Genomic DNA, 18452 nt, shown 5'->3' with positions numbered 1-18452 from the left:
TGGAGCCCAGAATCTAACCTTGCACCTCTGTACTGTGAGGCCATCGTGATAACCAGTCGGTAGTAGCATTCTCTGTTTGAGCGCGAGGTGCCCAAACTTGATCGACTTCCAATGTCCGGGAATTTTTCTCCTTCATAATCAACATGACAAGCCGAGATTCAACGCCATATTTAAAAAACAACAACAACAACAAAAAAAACAACAGGTGGAATTTTACTCTATTTCACAATGACAATCACAATAGAAAAAAAAATACAACAGAGCTTTATTTATATAGCGCATTTCACAACAGCTGGAGCTGTAACAAAGTGCTTTCCATATGGTGTAATTTGTAATCGTACAAGTGTTGTACATCTACTCAGTGGTTTGCATGTCTTATATTTTCCTGAGTAAGCGAGTTGACTGTCTATTCTCTGGTTACCTGGATACGATCTGTCCCACGATGCACCCAGCCTGTAAATTTGCCTTTCAGCACATCGGAAAACGGGACTGAAAAAATGGATCTCTGTCTGTCTCACTGCCAGTTATGTACTCCTCTCTTTTTAGAGGCAGATTAAATTCCCTGCAGAGTATCAAGTGACCCACGATACACGGCTGTCACGCAGGAGTGTGTCCATGTGTCACAACATCGTCATCCTGGCACCCAACAAAAGGAGTACATGATGATTTTTATTAATAATGATGTCGAAGCAATTATTAATTTGGACGAGATAACAATTACAAATATGTACTGTGGTGCCTTGAGTTATGAAAGCCCTGACTACCAAGTTTGTTTTTTTTTAGCAGAAAAGCAGCAATTTGGCAGATGGTGACCAATTCTCAAGGCATCAACATGAAACTAAGAATTACATATTGTTGAAACAAACACACAAATTTGTCTTACACTAGCTTAATGTTAACACATTGTTAATGCCATAGACGGACTAACAAATAGTCTTAATAATCATGGCGTTCCAATGCAACAGATATTTGAACACAAATGGTGCACAAGCACACGTAGAGAGACAATTCCAGAAAACTCACCAACATATTTCCTACAACGTACAAATGTTTTTTTGTCCGTTTTTTTTTTTTTTGGCGGGGGCGTGGGCTGTGGTGGATTCATGACATTTCCATTCATTTAAATACGGAAAGATGATTTGAAATATGACTGTTTTGAGTAGAAATTGCAGAAAGAAATAATCCAATCAGACGTGGCCGAGGTCATCATGGAAATGTAGCACAATAATGAAACAAATAATAAACAAATAATTAGCAAACTCTGGTGAGTATGATCCATTTAATTTAAGAGTTTTCAAATTTTTGTCACGTTATTGGAAAATATTGATTATGAAATACTTTGCCAAGGTTGCATGTGTTTATATTATCTTTTTGTATAGTATTGACGCTTTGTTGAATTGCAATAGTGGCGGTATAAAGAGATGGACTTAAGGGCCCACTGAAGGAACATCGTTAACGGGCAATGTAGTCTAGTAGTGCATCCAAGTCTTCCTTTCGTTTCATTTTGTAAGGTGCTTGTTATCAGAAATAACTGATGACACGGGCAGTAACAACCACAAACATAAATATATTGTGACATAAATTCTTTTCTGATCGTGTCACTAAGCACGGAATGTTATTACCTTGTATTGGATTTCATTGTATTGTACAAGCGGTCAGAATGTTGTGACGTCTGCTGACACATAAGACTCTTGTAAATAATGAGGGGTGGCAAAATTACTCATACTTAAGAAGTACAGATATGTGTGTAAAAAGTACAGATTCTATTCCTGCCGAGTTTAAAAGAAAATATGAATTTTTACTTTTGATTGCATAAAATACCCTTGACATACTTCTGTACAATAACAAAACATTTGTACTTTGTTACTTACCACCACTGTAAATATTAAGTATAAGTACATTGGCGGATAAGAATACGCCAGATGATCAACTGTGAGGTTGAAAGCATTTTCTATTGATATCAATCATGTGACTATTGCGATACATGTTGATATTGAATTATCGCCCAACCCGACTGTGGCTCAAAGATGTGGAAGAGAGGTGGAAAGCAAATATTATGTTAGAATAGTACAGAACATGTATGAGCCTATAACGGTCGCAGAACCGTGGTGTGGTGTGCTGTAGGTGTGACAGAGGAATTTAAGGTGGTGGTGGGCCTGCATCAGGGATCAAATCTAAGCCCCTTCCTCTTCCACGCTACAGAGATGGATAGGCTGACCGTTGAGGTTGAACTGGAATCCATGTGAATCATTATGTTTGCAGATGACATTGTGATCTGGAATGAAAGCAGGGAAGAGGTGGAGGAACATTTATAAAGGTGGAGGCATGTGCTGGAAAGAAAAAAGAAAGAAGATTAAGTCCAAATATACTGTATGCGTGTAAATGAGAGTGCTGGCGGAGGAAGAGTGTGGCGACAGGAAGAAGAGAGGAGGACGGTCCAAAGACAATCACCATTGTGTGGTAAGGAGATGAAGAAATTGATCCAGGTTTCATCCAAGTTGGAATGGGGGGGGGTAGTGCTGCCAGGTGTGTTACGTGAGTTCATCATTGGGACAGGCAAGGTCACATGTTTAGGGGAGAAAGCAGCAGAGAGCAGACTTAGATGGTTTGGACACATCCCCAGGACAGATAGTGAATATGGTGGTAGAAATGTGATGAATCTGCCAGGAAAAAGAGTAAGACGAAGACCCAAGAGAAGGTGGATAGATGCTGTGAGGGCGGTTCTTAGAGCGGGACGATGCCGAAGAATGACTTCAATGGAAAAAGGGTTGACAACCACCTCGAGCGGAAGCTATGTACTATACAACACAGATTTTGTGGCAGCGCAGCAGTTACTGCCGTTAGATATTTCTTTAGCTTCCCTGCGTTGGCCTCGCCTACCCCGATTCCAATCGGGGGTCATTTTCCGAGCAGATTTGTGATTACACCTGGAGGTGCTATTGCATCTCAGTGATCCAAAGCAGCAACAGTTGATCCCCCACCTCGCTTGAGTTTCACATGCTGGTGTTGTATGGCGACCTAATAAGTCTGAGAACTTGATAACCCGGCCAACATTGGACTCACTCAACAAGATCAAGTGGATAAAGTTGACTCTCGGGAACAGAAATGACAATATAAATCTGTCATGATGTGCCCATAATAAGGCTTTGACTTGAAGGCATTTCCAAATGTTCACTTGAAGAACGAAGCGTTTTCGCAAGCCTGGCACGAATGCCTCAAACTTGTTGGTGACGAATTTCATCAAGATCACATTTGGCCGGCCATACAATTCTATGAATGACAATTCAAGACTTCAGTGTGATAGAAATCAACAAGGCTCCAAGTAACTGAATACTAAATGCGAGAGTGGACGTTTGAATTATTTCAGTGTCAGCTGGAAAGAATCTAAGCGGGAAAACTATTTTTGTGCTTTTTAGTGTGGGCGGGTCTGCCAGCGCCAAATTTATCACAATAGATGGAGAAATGTGTCTCTTATAATTTCTTTACTCGAGCAGTTTTGCATGAAAGCTTGAGCATGCCCACTCAGTTTCCAACCAAATGGAGTGACGCTATTCTCTTACATTTTATATTGCTGGCAGGCAAGGATGCAAATATGAACAGCGGCGCCTCCTCAGTTGAACAAAATCCGCTTCATGATGCTGCTTCAAATCCAAGTTGTTCTCATTTCAAAACAAGTTTCCCGCAATAGGAAATCAAGTGCGTGTGAATGTTTGTATTTTTAATACAGGCTCCCCCAAAATTCACTACACATTTGTTTTTGTTTCTATTTTGTGTCAGGTGTCATCATTCGACAGCTTTTTGTACGCATAGAATTGTCTTGCACGTGACCTGCCAACTGACGTTGGAGCAGTGTTGCAAAGATGCAACCTGGCAAGACATTTTTCTTTCCCTGACTGCAATCTGGCGTCAGTTTGAGGATCGTCATGGCCATCACACTGCTCTGCCACGTTGAACAATTTACCCTATCCATGGCACGTTTCTTGAAAACCGAGGCAGTGGAAGGCCTGTCACAACCTCCACTGATGCAAAAAGGATGCCAGGGAAAGTCTATCCAGAGGGATTGAGCCTGTGCTGGTAGTTGGTGGACAGAAAAACATCTTGCCACACGGCAATTTTGCGACACTGCTCCAATGTCATTTGGCAAGCAAGACATGATTGCATGTTTACAAAAAAACGCCAAGCCTAAGCCGTCAAAGACTGATGATGTCACATCTGTCCAAAATGCTAACACGATAAAAGGAAGTCAATAGTGACTTTTGGGACAACCTGTGTATTTATTTTGCACGTTGTTAACACTTAATTATTATGTTAGCTTGAGTCAAATGAGGAACTGGAGCTTCGGCCCTTCCAGTCTACCGAGTGAAGCAAAGCCAACGAGGAGGTTCGGTTTCGCTGAGAGCAATGCTGCACTCTCTTGCGAGGGGTCGTAGCTCATCGTGACACAGCAGCCCTCTGTCTGACTGAACACTCCCAGTAATAGAGGAGACAAAAATAGATGGTCATCATATGAAATCGATAATGTCAATTAGAAGTGACAAAGGCCGGCCGGCTGCCTTTGCTCACTCACAGATTACACAAGTGTTCATCGCTGGAATTCACGTCTACGGGAGAAAGCCATGCTAATGATGCAGACAACATTTTGAACAGGTGTATAGATTTCTTTTGGAAATGCATCACTAAGACGCAGACATGTTGAAGCTTTAAATGGCCTGACTAGCACACAGCATATAGTTAAAGTAACAGTGGCGCTAATTTGAGACCGCTCTATTTATAGATTTATGTAATGTGTTCTTCGTTATGCGTTTGATTCAACCTACACAAGGATTTAGTGGCCTCCAAATGCAGCACAGACTCACTGTGCCCTCGTTGACTTTATGGAACGTCACTCCGTGGTGCCATCTAGTGGACATTTAACGACACTGACAACACGTTGCAGTTTTGTTTTTGTTTTTTGAGTGGTGTTGATTAAGAAACCACCAGTACAAACACTTTTCAGTGTCCATTTAATGAAATTTCAGAACACCAACTATAACTATCAATTTGCTTATTTAATTTAAAATGCAGTGCCATGACAAATACCAAAATGCAACTCATTGACATGCATATTGTCTTTTTAACAATGAAGGGTTGTGCATTTGGTGACAACAATTTATCCGACTCAATCCACCTCTTCATATCAAAACTATTACGTATTATTTATAAGAAAAAGAAAAAAAATAATAAAAAAAGACTACTCTAAATAAAAATGTAACGTATCAACACACAACTGTGCCACCTGCATAATCTGGAGCAATTTGCAATCAATATTTACCTGATATCAAGTCAAAAACTTGAAAATAAAAATGTAAATCCATCAAACTCGAAAGAGAGGCTGGCTATTAAATGTTTTTGTGTGTGCATGTGTTGTATTGTTCGTTGAAATTGGCTTGCATTGACCAACCAATCAGAGGACAGAAAAATGCTGGCATGATTTTTGTATGACTAATTGAAACTTTGAGGCAAATTTGAAATTTGGGCAAACAACTGGGCCTTGGTCCCCAATCTTACTTGCGCTACAAGAAACCAGTTTCATGCAAAGAATTTGTTGTGGCTGGACGGACAGTCAAAAATAGCACTCAGCATTACTCTGAATGTAGATTTGTAATTGGTAGAAATTCTGCACATTTCTGTCTTCAATAAACTAGCCTCATCTTGTGGCAGTCTTTGTTTTCATTCAAAAATCTTGTCTTTGAATGCCGTGTGCTGAAGCAGTTTTGGTGCATTTGTGAGCCTGTATTTGCATTTGGATTTTCCTGCATCACAAGTCCCACGAGTGAGTGTTTTGACAGAGCTAAAGGCATACGCCCCTGATTTATAAAAGAAAATGTTGACCTCTCACGTCACAAAAACATTATAATTGAAAATAAAAAGACAAAATTGCCAAACAGTCCGGTGTGTGTGCTGTGCATGAAAGTTCCCGTGAATGCACACTTAGTGTCCGTGTTTTTTGTAGCCAGTGTTTTGTATTTTTTAATTTTTATTGACACTTGTTCACCCTAAACACTCAACAAAAACAATCACACACATTGTATATTTAAATAAATATGTACTTTTTTAGAGATGTTGCAAGCTTATCGCTAACTGTCAATGGGAAACCATGATAAAAAAATTTGCATTAGTACTCCCACACAATACGATTTAGTAACGCAAACATGCATGTAATATAATACAACAATACTCACAGGCATATATTATTTTTCTAATCTGGGAAAATGTTTTATATCAGTTCAATTGCAACTTTTTCCATCAACCCTTTATATCTGAATAAACTGTGTATCTCCATGCATGCGCCGCATGACAGCGTTCCTCGGAGGCGTGCAAGGCACGAACAGCAGGGATTTATTTTTATTCATATAATTTGATTGTTATTATTTTCAGGGAGCATAGTTAACTTTTTTTGCAGGTGACTCTATAAAGTTACCAGCCAGTGAGAATTTCAACGGCCCATTTATTTTTAACTTTAGCTCCGCTGTTTTTATCTACCTCTGTATTCCTCACTCTGGTTGTACTGTTGATTGTAAATACAGCCATTGATGCTGGCAAGGGACGTCTTGTAATTTTTTTTGCATTATGGCATAGTATTTATTGGAAATGTATGCGTCACAATGTAGCAATTTGATGTTGGAATGGTCATGTCTTGCACTCTCAATCTTCAAGATAGGACTGCTGTGCTCTTAGCCACTGGGCCCAAAGCTACATGCATTCTCCTTTGGTGATAGATTAGTTGACCTATTTTTCGTTGGGTATGGTTGGCAAGAAGAGAACAGTCCGGAGTGGGGTTAGGGTTGAGAATTAAAGCCCAGTTGCCTGGGGAAAAGAAAGAGTTGTGAGACCTGGGAAGTGGCTGAACTGGGAACTAAACAGGTGTGAGTGTCAGTGATGATGACAATTAATGCATTATGTGATCACTTTTGTATGAATTTGTATTCGATGCAGGATTGAAGTGAAATTAATTAATCACGGAAAATTAAATCCACTATAACTTATTTCAGCAAACGTAAGTGTATATGAGAAAGGGGAAATCATTTAAATTTTGTTCTTATTTTTCTCTCTTTTTTGCTGACACAAGTTACAGAGTCTCTGCCGTTCTTTTAAAACACAGAATGAAAATACCTAAAACAACTTGAACTATATCTACAAAGTAAGGGCTAATTTGTTGTTGAACTGGCCAAAATGTATGGCCAAAGAAATGTAGAAAAAATTTATTTGTTCGTGTTTTCGTCATTTGTTTGATTCATTCAAGATGTAGCAATTTTATCGCTGTCTTCCATTTTTAGAGGACTCGTCCCTTCCGCACACTATACAGAAAGTAAATACTTCACCTCACGATGTTGAGCTTTTGTTTAATATCCATGTGAGCCCCAGTGTGCCAACATTAATTTCATTTCTGTTATAATTTTACTGTATTCCCCAAGAGCTTCTTACTTTTTTTTCCCAACTGATAAATATCTGCATTTGTTAAAAACGAGCCAAATCAACCTAGGACAGCAATCATGCTCCATAAATCAGAGGAGGGAAGTCCCTTTGTTGGCAAGCATGATTGTCCTTCACTTACTATGCTAAGTCTTGCCTGAGGACAGCAGCATGGATGTATCATTCCATGAGTGTATTAATGTCACTCTTTGTTTTTGGAGCCCAATACCAAAAGAACATGGCAAATACAAATTTGTTTTCGGTATCAAGGACCACAGTGTTGTACCAATGCCAATGAAGAGCCTGTATAAGTGTGGGTAGGCGTAAGTAGATTTGTTACAGCATGGGATTTATTTTTTATTTTTTTCAATTTTGTGATAAATGTAGAATTTAGGCGGCACGGTGGCCGACTGGTTAGCACGATGGCCACACAGTGAGAGACCTGATCGGGCGTGGGTTCAATCCCGGCTCCGGCCATCCTGTGTGGAGTTTGCATGTTCTCCCCGTGTCTGCGTGGGTTTCCTCCGGGTCCTCCCGTTTCCTCCCACATTCCAAAAACATGCATGGCAGGTTGATTGAATACTCTAAGTTGCCCCTAGGTATGAGTGTGAGCGCGGATGTTTGTTCATCTATGTGTGCCCTGCGATTGGCTGGCAACCAGTTCAGGGTGTCCCCCGCCTACTGCCCGAAAATAGTTGGGATAGGCTCCAGCACCCCCCGCAACCCTAGTGAGGAGAAGCGGTACAGATAATGGATGGATGTAAAGTTTAGTTCAAATAGATTTGATCCATTTCCTGCTCCTACACAGTACTATAGCCTACAAAATATTCCTTATTCGATTCATATTTTGGCCCATTCATTTTATTATTTTGGGATACAGTCTTCTCTAGTGACAATAAGAAACTTTTTTTGTATCTGTTGCAGAACAGGAAAAGATCTCAATTTAAACAATTTAAATAAATTAACGAGGTTCCCTAACTTTCACCTGATGGCGTGCCAGGCTCGTGTTGCAGGAGTTAGTCAAATTCCTACAATAAGAGCTGATGTAATGGAGAGAGGGCAGTCACTTATCAAAATAAAATATTCGTCAGCCTCGAATGATAAATGAACCAAAAGAAATGCAAGTTTGTTTTTTTTACTTTCTTCCCCCCCGTCCAAAGTGGTACCGGTCGGCGGCCGGCGGTGGTTGGGGACCCCTGATGGAGAGAGGACAGGATCATTCAGTCTGGCTAGGCTTTGGTTCTGAGCAGGAGGGAGCATCAAGCTCGTCAGACACGCCACTCCGTTAATTAATACACGCAACTTGCAACTTACTTTGAACAATATCTTATTTTAAGTGTTGCACTGAGGCGTCTCTTCATAAAACCACATTTGTGATCGGGGCCTTGTGCACCCGCGCGACGCTCGCGTGTCAAACTGATTGAAGACATGCACCTGGTATATCTCACTGGCACAATTGCCTCGCAACATAACTGGCCCAAGTGGCTCCTTAGCTTTTAACAAATGCATTTTAACCCACATTTGGCCTTGTTAATTTACAACCTAATTACTTTATTTACTTTACTAAATTATTTTTTGGTTGGTCTTTCAACTTATATGTAAAGATGAGTTATCATGGGTGAGTAAATGCTAGGTTTTGAACTTGAATGAATAATTGATCAATCTTGAGAATATGTAAATGAATTTACATTTAATTTAATTTAATTACCTAATGAACGCTTGGCACTAAATAAATAACGAAAATACTTCACCTTTTGAACACTGTATTTCTAAAACAGTAGATATTGTATTGTTTTGTACTGTTATTGAGATGACGATAATAAACTGCATAACTATGGTTTTTAAAAGCTATATTCCAGGCAGTGTGATGGACAACTGCCTAGCACATCCTCCTCACATTCAGAGGTGTGCAGGGTGTTCCTATAGGCCTCCCTGGGCCTGCATGGGTTTTCTGCGGGTACTCCGGTTTCCTCCCACATTCTAAAAACATGCATGGTCCGTTAATTGAACACTCAAAATTGTCTCCAAGTGTTATGGCGAGTGTGAAATGGTGGCCGTTTATATTTGCCCTGCAATTGGCGAGCAACCATTTCAGGATGTACCTCGTCTACTGCCTGAATGCAGCTGGGATAGGCTCCAGCGCACCCACGACCCTTGTGAGGATGAGCACTTCGGATGATGGATAGTTGTATAATATTTTTTAAAGGGACACTATCACTTAATTGCCCGTTTTAAATCCCGCTTCGCAATAACACACATCTCGAACAAAATGTATCATGAATGTCTGTTTTGCCCACAAAGGCTCCATCTTGCCGAAAAGTATTAGTATGCGGAGAAATGTTTTTCCGCTAATGTGCAACATAAATCACTGGCCTTTGTTTTTCTCCTTTGCTCGCTGTCACTGTGGTTTCACTGTTGCATGTTAACAGATTGCACCTCATCCATCTGCTCCCTCTGACCAAGATCCACCATCTGTTAATGGCAAAGGTGGATGATGCCTTCAATGTCTCCTGAAACCTCAGACTCATTTAGCCTTTGCACTAGCTGACGAAGTGAGTTAGAGCCTTCCGCTGAAGCACGTATACAACTCTGATGCCATCTCGACAAGGAGGCAAAAGGAGAGAAAATCGCTGCTTCTCCAAGCAAAGTTCTGGAAGCGCTTACATTGCTATAATTACAACGCGACTACATCAAAAATATTAAGAAAAGCCTGGATTCAGTGGTGTCCTGAGATAGCAGCATATTTTGTTCCATCATTATGCTCGTATCACGCAAAACATTTTCCCTTTTAAGTGGATGGAAATGCCATTAATCTATTCCAGGCAATTTAAAAAAAAATCCATTATAAAAAAAAAAGTTACTTTCATCTCATATTACAACTTTTTATTAAAAAAAAGAAAAAAAAAATTTGAAAAAAATTAAAAAGCTACTTTAGGTACTTTCTATCCAACAAACACACAAAGTACACATTAACATTTTGGAAGTGATGACGTTTTTGCAGTGGCTTCAAGTTCTACGCAGTCGCGTCTTTCCATTCTCTGAGGGGAAACTGTTTGAACCCTTTTCATGACAGCGCAGTCCAGAGCAGAAGCCTTTCAAGGAGTCTGTCAGCATTAAAGTTACATTGCTGCTTTTAGCGAGTGTCCTCCAGAGAGCGTTCAGCTTTACTTGATGTGCAAATAGATAACAACATACATGTGAGGCCCATGTGTCTCTCTAAAGCAGAGGTGTCATGCCAGTGCGAGATGCACACACATCGTTTAATCAGACAGAGCTCCCCAGTTGACACGTGATACTGTCGAGTTGATGAAATTGGAAATGCACCGATATTAATCTTTAGTAACCATTTATATGGCCCTCTTATATGTGCAAACATATTTTTCAACAAAACACCTGTCCAACTACTACTGCGCTCACACAAGGCCCCACAAAATGTGTTAATTTTTCAAAAGCGGCTGAAGCCAAGTCTACCATTGCTAACAAGGTGTTTTGCCAACATGCAAGGGAACAACCGGTCACTATGTAGGGTGGTTGTTCAAAAGCTACACTCGACAACATCAACAAAAACCCTATTGCCACCACTCTCAGGGAAAGAGGTGGGTAGTAACTACGACTGCACAATGAATCAAATTTTTATGATTGTCACGACTTTGGCTGCCATGAATAACCTGATAGTTTGGCTCTATTCACATTTAACATGCAGGCTTTGCTGCATGTAATAATCACTTTCTCAAACGGTAGTCAGCCAACCGTCAAGGGGTGATCGCATTATTATAGCTTCATTAAAATGTGTTATCCATTGAAAAAATGTTTACAGTAATGTAGTGTGATAAAAACATTTTCCCGGACATGATGAATAACTGTGATTAATTCATATTTATAATATTGACCAAAAATCCCGAATATAATTTGGACCATAATTGTCCGCCAAAATTGAAACGTGGCCTTGGGCTTGTGTTGCAAATGTCACGGCTCACCGGTTTTCTGGGTTTGGTCACGTGACATTCGTAATGCAAACCCGAGGGCACTTTGTCACACACATATGCAGGATTGAGAGTGGAAGGCAGTCTCCAAGTGCCCTCTTCACAACTGCCAATTTTACATAATACACAGTGGCAATCTTCTTGCAGTTCTTTATTAACGCACTTTGCACGTGTCAATCTCCTGCATGGACTCCATTGAGTCAATTTTTCTATACTGTCCAAATCTCCTGTACTGAATTTAAAGGGAATGAGAGGAACAGCATAGACCAGGAAGCAAGTCGGCTCTTTCCACTCCCACAACGGCGCAAATGCCAGTTTCTAACTGCGCGCATCTACGAAAATACCTACAGAACAAAAACGCCACCCATGTGCACAGTTAGACTAGCACTGGGTATGAAATAGGGCCGCATGTCTCAACATTTCAGCACTAAATTCTTATAACACAGTTTCAGCAATCTTCAAATCAGCGATGGCGCGACACTGGTGCTAGCGGGTCTTGAGCTCGGTCAGAAATCTGTGTAGCCCCAGTTAATCCCCTTCAGCATTATATTTGATATTCAATAATAAATTTGTAAATTATTTAAGCCCCCCTTTAGCGCTAGGAGGCAAAAAATCTCGAAGACGTCCCTGCTTCAAATATGTTTATATGTAGAAACAAATCACGAAAATTGACTTTACAGTGACACATAAATACACATAAGCAATGGAATCGGACTGATAGACAGAAACAGATACGTGAATATGCCAACCGCGAATAAGCAGGTGTTCGATGTATCCACAGTACCAAGCCCATCCGCTCCCTCCCCCTCCCCTCCTGGTCTCACAGCTCTCCGATCAGAACCGAGTGATTCCGCAAATATACGAGCTGCGTCCGAGCGAGCAGCCATAATTGGGATTATTCGGGAATAAATCGCTCAATCTAGCCGCCTCTCCATTTTCCTCTCTTGGCCTTCCTTTTTTTCTGTTTCTTGTATGTTTTTTGTTTTTTTTTGCCCCAACCGCCAAGCTTCGTCATTTCATCATCGCCAGCGCTGTGAATTTATTTGCTTTTGATGGTGTCATGGAGGGTTTTCTTTTTTATTCCAATCGGACTCTTCCCTTGTAGCCGTCCACCTTCGCTGGACAGCAAAACACAGGCTGCATTTGATCTGTTGCGAGGAAACCCATCGTTCTTTTTTCCCCCCTTCATCTCCCCACTGAAAGATGGAGAAAGAGATTTATGGAGGCGCTCGTGTGTGTGGACTGATTGTTCCGGTGCCAGTCGCCGAAATCCACGTCAAGACCATTTCGAGGGGCCGCGCGGCCGTTTTCCGCCGTCTGTGGGTGGCTTTTTTATTCTAAACGTTGAAAATCTGACATCATTTGGATAAATGAACGCAACAAGATCTTTCCCCCCCCCCTCCCCGTTCGTCCTCTGGAGAGCCACCTTCGACGTGATGCAGCATGGACTCTGTTTATACGACTGATGCTCAAAACCCAACGCGTGGATATATGTCTGGTTTGGAGATTTTTTTTTTTATTTCTTTGTCCTCGCATTATATGAGGGCTCAAAATCTTCATCATTTTCGGCTTGTCTGATCAGATGCTGAGTCTTCCGTGGTGGGGAGTGCGGTGTCTCGTGTTGATCATATGTTCCCCGATTGTCTTTTGGATGGATTTATGCATAACAGGTGTTGTGCACAACACGAGCATGAGGCTCCATTGTGTGCTCTTCTTTTTCTCTCCGTGCAAGCGACGGTGAGACAAAGCGACGGCCTTGTTTTTTTTCTCCAGTTATTTTTTGTTTGTTTGTTTTGCAAAAGGAGGAAATGAAAGGTAGGTTGGAATTGATTTCACGCACACACATGCACGCACATGCACGCACCCACATACACTCGCACACACACAGAGGGGACTGTGACACCTGTTTGTGTGTTTTCCAGCCCATCCAAAAGGGCCCGGGCTGGCCTGCTGCTCCTGTCATATATTAGTCAAGGTGGCAAAGGGCTGTTTGTGTGATCAACATGAGCTAGCTGCTTGTGTGCTTGGCCTACATTGACGAGGAAGGCCCACCTTGACGATCGCACATTTGATGAAAATGTCTCCCTGCCGTGATAATTATACTCACAGTACACATTTACGTGTGGTGCAGGAATGGGTGCGGTGGTGGTGATGGTGGTGGGAGGTGGTGGGGTGTCCTCCACTGACACACAAAGCATACAGTTGGGTTTGTTGGACATGCCCAGTCTCTTCTACACCCCCCACCGCCCCCTCCGCCCCGACACCCCCGTGCAGTCACTCAAACACCCACACTTGCACAAAGTATGCGAGCTGTTGTATCTTAGCAACGGGATAGGTAATTACTGAGAGAGCCGAGGAGCTGGCATGCTGTCGAGCTGCTGATCTGATCCCAGCCTTAAGAGGAACGGGGAAGATTTCCGTGGCGGTCCGTCTCTCGTCGAGGGAGGAGGAACGGGGGGATGGGGAACGAGCGCACGCAGGCCTTCATGAAAATGTGCGTCTGTGTGTTCACAGGTGGCGAGCTTGTGGACAAAAGAGGCGAGATGACGTGTAGAAAAGGCCTCTCCTTGTAAAGCAGACGACGGCTGTAAGAGGATCAGTGGAGCTTATAGGCAGGCAAGCAGGAAGGCACGCCCGTGCGCAGGCAGGAGGCCGACAGAATGGCCAACCAGAGCTTCGCGATGGACGGGCCAGGCAGCTTGCTGGCCGGGCTGGCTTCGCAGAGCGGCCCGGCCCGAGGAGGCAGCAGCAGCGACAGCAGCGGCAGCGCCACCAGCGGAGGTGGAATCTCGGCTACAGACGTATCGGCGTACTTCAAGCTGGTCTTCTTGGGCTTGATCATCTGTATCAGTCTGGCGGGCAACCTCTTGGTCTCTCTGCTGGTCCTCCGAGACCGGACACTTCACAAGGCGCCGTATTTCTTCCTGCTGGATCTGTGCCTGGCCGACGCGGTGCGCTCGGCCGCCTGCTTCCCCTTCGTGCTGGTGTCGGTGCACAACAGCTCGGCGTGGACTTACAGCGCCTTGAGCTGCAAAGTGGTGGCTTTCATGGCCGTGCTCTTTTGTTTCCACGCTGCCTTCATGCTCTTCTGCGTGGCTGTTACCCGCTACCTTGCCATCGCCCACCACAGGTTCTACGCTAAGCGCATGACTATCTGGACCTGCGCCGCCATCATTTGCATGGTGTGGACTTTGGCGGTGGCCATGGCCTTCCCGCCCGTCTTCGACGTGGGGACGTACAAGTTCATCCGGGACGAGGATCAGTGCATTTTTGAACACCGCTACCTGAAGACCAACGACACCCTGGGCTTCATGCTCATGCTGGCCGTGGTGGTCCTGGCCACGCACGGCTTCTACGCCAAACTGCTGCTGTTTGAGTACAGGCACCGCAAGATGAAACCGGTCCAGCTGGTGCCGGCGATCAGCCAGAACTGGACCTTCCACGGTCCGGGCGCCACCGGTCAGGCGGCGGCAAACTGGATCGCGGGGTTCGGCCGGGGCCCCATGCCGCCCACTCTGCTGGGAATCCGGCAAAATCTACACAATCAACACCGGCGGCTGCTGGGAATGGACGAGGTGAGGTCCGAGAGGAGGCTGGGTCGCATGTTCTACACCATCACCCTGCTCTTCCTGGTCCTGTGGGCTCCCTACATCGTGGCGTGCTTCTGGAGGGTGTTCGTCAAGTCGTGCAGCATCCCTCACAAGTACCTCTCCGTCACCGTGTGGATGAGCTTCGCCCAGGCCGGAGTCAACCCCATCTTCTGTCTCCTGCTCAACGAAGATCTGAGAAAAGTGCTGCGAGCACACCTGCCCACCTACTGGAGGACTAAACAACACCTGCCCCAGGATGAGGCCTACTGCATCATGTGAGGGAGGGCTGGGGGCGGGGCCTCAACCGAAGAATGTGCTTTGGAGCCAACCAGTGCAAGCACAGTGCCATTTCAAACAAGAATGTCGATATTTGTGCCAGAGGGTTTTGGACGGGGCGCAAGGAACCCGCTCACCCACACTTGAATGGTTTGTGGTATTCCTCATGATGGATTAATAGGTAAGCTCAGCCCGCAAAAGTGAGACGGATGCCATTTTTAATATCATGTTGCCTTATTTCAGAGCGACACACATCAGTGTCTGTGTCACACGAGGCACAAAACTGAGCATTAAAACTACGGGATAAAATGTTTTGATGGGAACGGTACGGACTTGAAAGACATCAGAAATAATTTGAAGCGTTTGAAGGATGGAGCGACCATCCGGGACTCCATTTCGTGTTTATCGAAGGAGACATTGATATTGAAGAGACCGTTTTAATAGCAGTTATGAACCCTAACATGCTTGAGTTTTTTGGACTTCATTTAGGGTGTGTTACATTTATTTGTATCATAAAAAAAACAAACAATGCCTGTTTTTCTTTATTTGTAAACAAAACATGTTAAGCAGATGACCCTATTTTGAAATATGACTTGATTTCATATTGTATAGACTATACAGGAATGTTAATTCCTGCTTGAGTGTTTTTATATCACATTTGTGTGTAGGTGTGTGAAGGTACGCCTGCTCTGATGTTGCCATGTTGGTACTCCTGCTGTGTCATACTTAGGCCTGGTACACACACACAAAGATTTTTTTTTGGGTTATCTAATGAGATTGTTTAGGAAAAGCCCTAATGTGTGACAATGACAAATCTGGCATTTAAATTTTGATCATACCGTGTGTGGTGTGCGCCCATAATCTCAACACTGCACATGACACATTCTGTTCCACCACCAATCTCAAATTTGGTCGACTAAAACAGAAATCTCACGTGAGCAAACGTGATCTAACAAAAAACAAAGAAGAAGAAACATGGCAACAACCAGGAAACACAAGACGCATTATGGGAATGGAAATATGAAAGGAGGGAATAATGCTGGTCTTGGGAATAGTTTTTATGAACAAGTCAAGAAATTAAAAAAAAGAAAGAAAGACTGTGGAAACAATCCTGTAGAAAAAACGGACTTTAGAGCATACTGAGCAAGCTAAAGGTAAGTTCTCAAATTTAAACAAGGGCTGGTTTTATTATCCTAGTAACGCAAGTAAGACGTTTGCTTTTCTCTACTTTCGTTCGTTTGCTTCTTGGCTACATTTTGTCATCATGATAAAGGAAGTGCCGATGTTCCTCACACATACAAAGATGTTCGTTCATAAATATTTAACATTTATCAATATTTAAGGTTGGCGGCCCAAACCATTTTGGACCCAATTACTGGGACAAATTCACCCTTAACTCTCAGACCACAAAATCATCTCAGAGGATCATTTTATAAAACAAGTCTGGCGTTTGTCGGCTTTCATCGAGATGAAGCAAAATCGTGACAAAAACAGGCCAATTGGCTTCATGTGTGTACCAGGCCTTGAACCAACAACACCATAGAAGTCAAAGTCACACGGTCAGAAAATGCGAGAGGGCGAAACGAAAAATAGAAACTGTAATATTGTGGCTCACATATGACACAAAGCATCAAAAGGATTCCAAAATCATAAACAGCATCGGATTTTTAACATTAAAGGGGAACTAAACCCAAATATTTTGAAAAGCAAAAATGCATTGTATGTGCTAGCACTAGTCAAAACACGCTAGGCTAATCTGATTCATATTGCTTTTGCAGAATAGCAATTATCTTGGAGAAACAATCAAAGTAATGGTGGTGGTGGGGGGGGTCAGGTTGGGAGAAATCAAGATCAGCAGTGACAACGAAGTGCCAGTCGATCAGTTGAGGGGTCCCTGCTACCGCGGATTGTCGGCTGGTAGTGATCAAAATTGTCTTTTCCCTGAAAGGGAGTGTTTTTCATAATTAAGAAAAAATGTTTTTTTCACATAAGTTACATAAGTGACAGTTATTAGGTTACATACATTTGAAAGTGTGTTTTGTTGTGTCAGTGTTAAAGGGAAGTGTGAAGATACTTTTTGGACGATTAAACTGCGAGCAGCCTAGCGACTGGCTGGTGCGAGCGAGTGAAGATTGTTGAGATGCGATGATTCCGCCCGACAGCGACGATATGTAGCCTGTTGTTGCTGAACATTTAGCTAGTATGTTTTCTTTGTGAGAAGGCCACATGATAAACCGGAACTGGCAAGTACAGGCCACATTTGTGCAAATTCGCACTATAGAGCAGCACTGAAAAGTGCTTTAAAAAAAAAGGCGGGGTTGTGGGCCCGTAAGTTGATGCAATGTTTTAAACTTTAAGTGGACAGCAACTAATTAAGATACACACATTTAAAATACAACTGACATCTTGGTTTTAGTTCCCCTCTAAAGTATGAACAAAAAAAAGAAATCACAAAATAAGGTGAATCATAAAAAGAGAGGACACACACACAACTTGAAATACCGAATGCTGATGTATATTGTATTCCAAAATATGCAAATATTTGCAGTTATGTGATAATGGGGAATGTTTTTCAAGAAATGCTATGCTCCGAATGATGATGCACAACGGGAGTTAATGCGGAACAGTGAACACTGAATGTTACCGGGCCCGCTCATGTTTCCCTCCCATTTGAGTGTCTGGATCAAAGTCTCCGAGCTGGAAGTCCCGCTGCATCGAGTCAAGTCATCGAGTCTAAATTAAGATTTGTGCCATGCAAATGTCTGACCTGCAGTGCATTAGTCATAGATACTTGTGTGCAGTAAATCTTGAATGTGGCCACTTGCACTGCGTTAGCATGTATTCCACTGCATTTCAGATCCAAGACAGGTGTGTGTGGGGTGGGGGTGGTGAACTTGTACAGATGTTGATATGGAAAGTCCAAGTGAAAAGTGAACTGAGGTCTGTGATTTTTACATCTGGCATTGCTTTGCTAGATGATCTTGTGTAAACTGTACAGTTGAGCTGAGGTGGCTCTTTTGCCCACTCGTCAATAAAAGACTCTACTTTTGATGCATTCCCACTTTTTTTTGGCTGACGGCCACACCGCTACAAGGCACACTTGAGATACAAGCGACTTGATTTGAGAGTTTTTTTTTTTTTTTTGAGGCAC

At 42.7% G+C, this 18452-nt stretch overlaps 1 protein-coding gene across 1 annotated transcript; it reads left to right on the top strand.

The window, feature by feature from the left end:
* The first annotated feature begins 12293 nt into the window (after positions 1 to 12293).
* gpr173 (G protein-coupled receptor 173) lies at positions 12294 to 18352 on the top strand. Its single transcript, XM_088291826.1, has 2 exons — positions 12294 to 13250; positions 13950 to 18352. Exon 2 carries the CDS (start codon positions 14096 to 14098, stop codon positions 15302 to 15304), a length of 1209 nt encoding a protein of 402 aa, XP_088147952.1. The 5' UTR covers positions 12294 to 13250; positions 13950 to 14095; the 3' UTR covers positions 15305 to 18352.
* The last annotated feature ends 100 nt before the right edge of the window (positions 18353 to 18452 follow it).

The sequence above is a fragment of the Idiotropiscis lumnitzeri genome, chromosome 3 (genome assembly GCF_059441095.1).
Source record: "Idiotropiscis lumnitzeri isolate Australia: NSW breed Sydney's pygmy pipehorse chromosome 3, RoL_Ilum_1.0, whole genome shotgun sequence".
NCBI lineage: Eukaryota > Metazoa > Chordata > Actinopteri > Syngnathiformes > Syngnathidae > Idiotropiscis > Idiotropiscis lumnitzeri.
The sequence above is the reverse complement of the archived record's forward strand: the minus strand, read 5'-3'. Positions and strand labels throughout refer to the sequence as shown.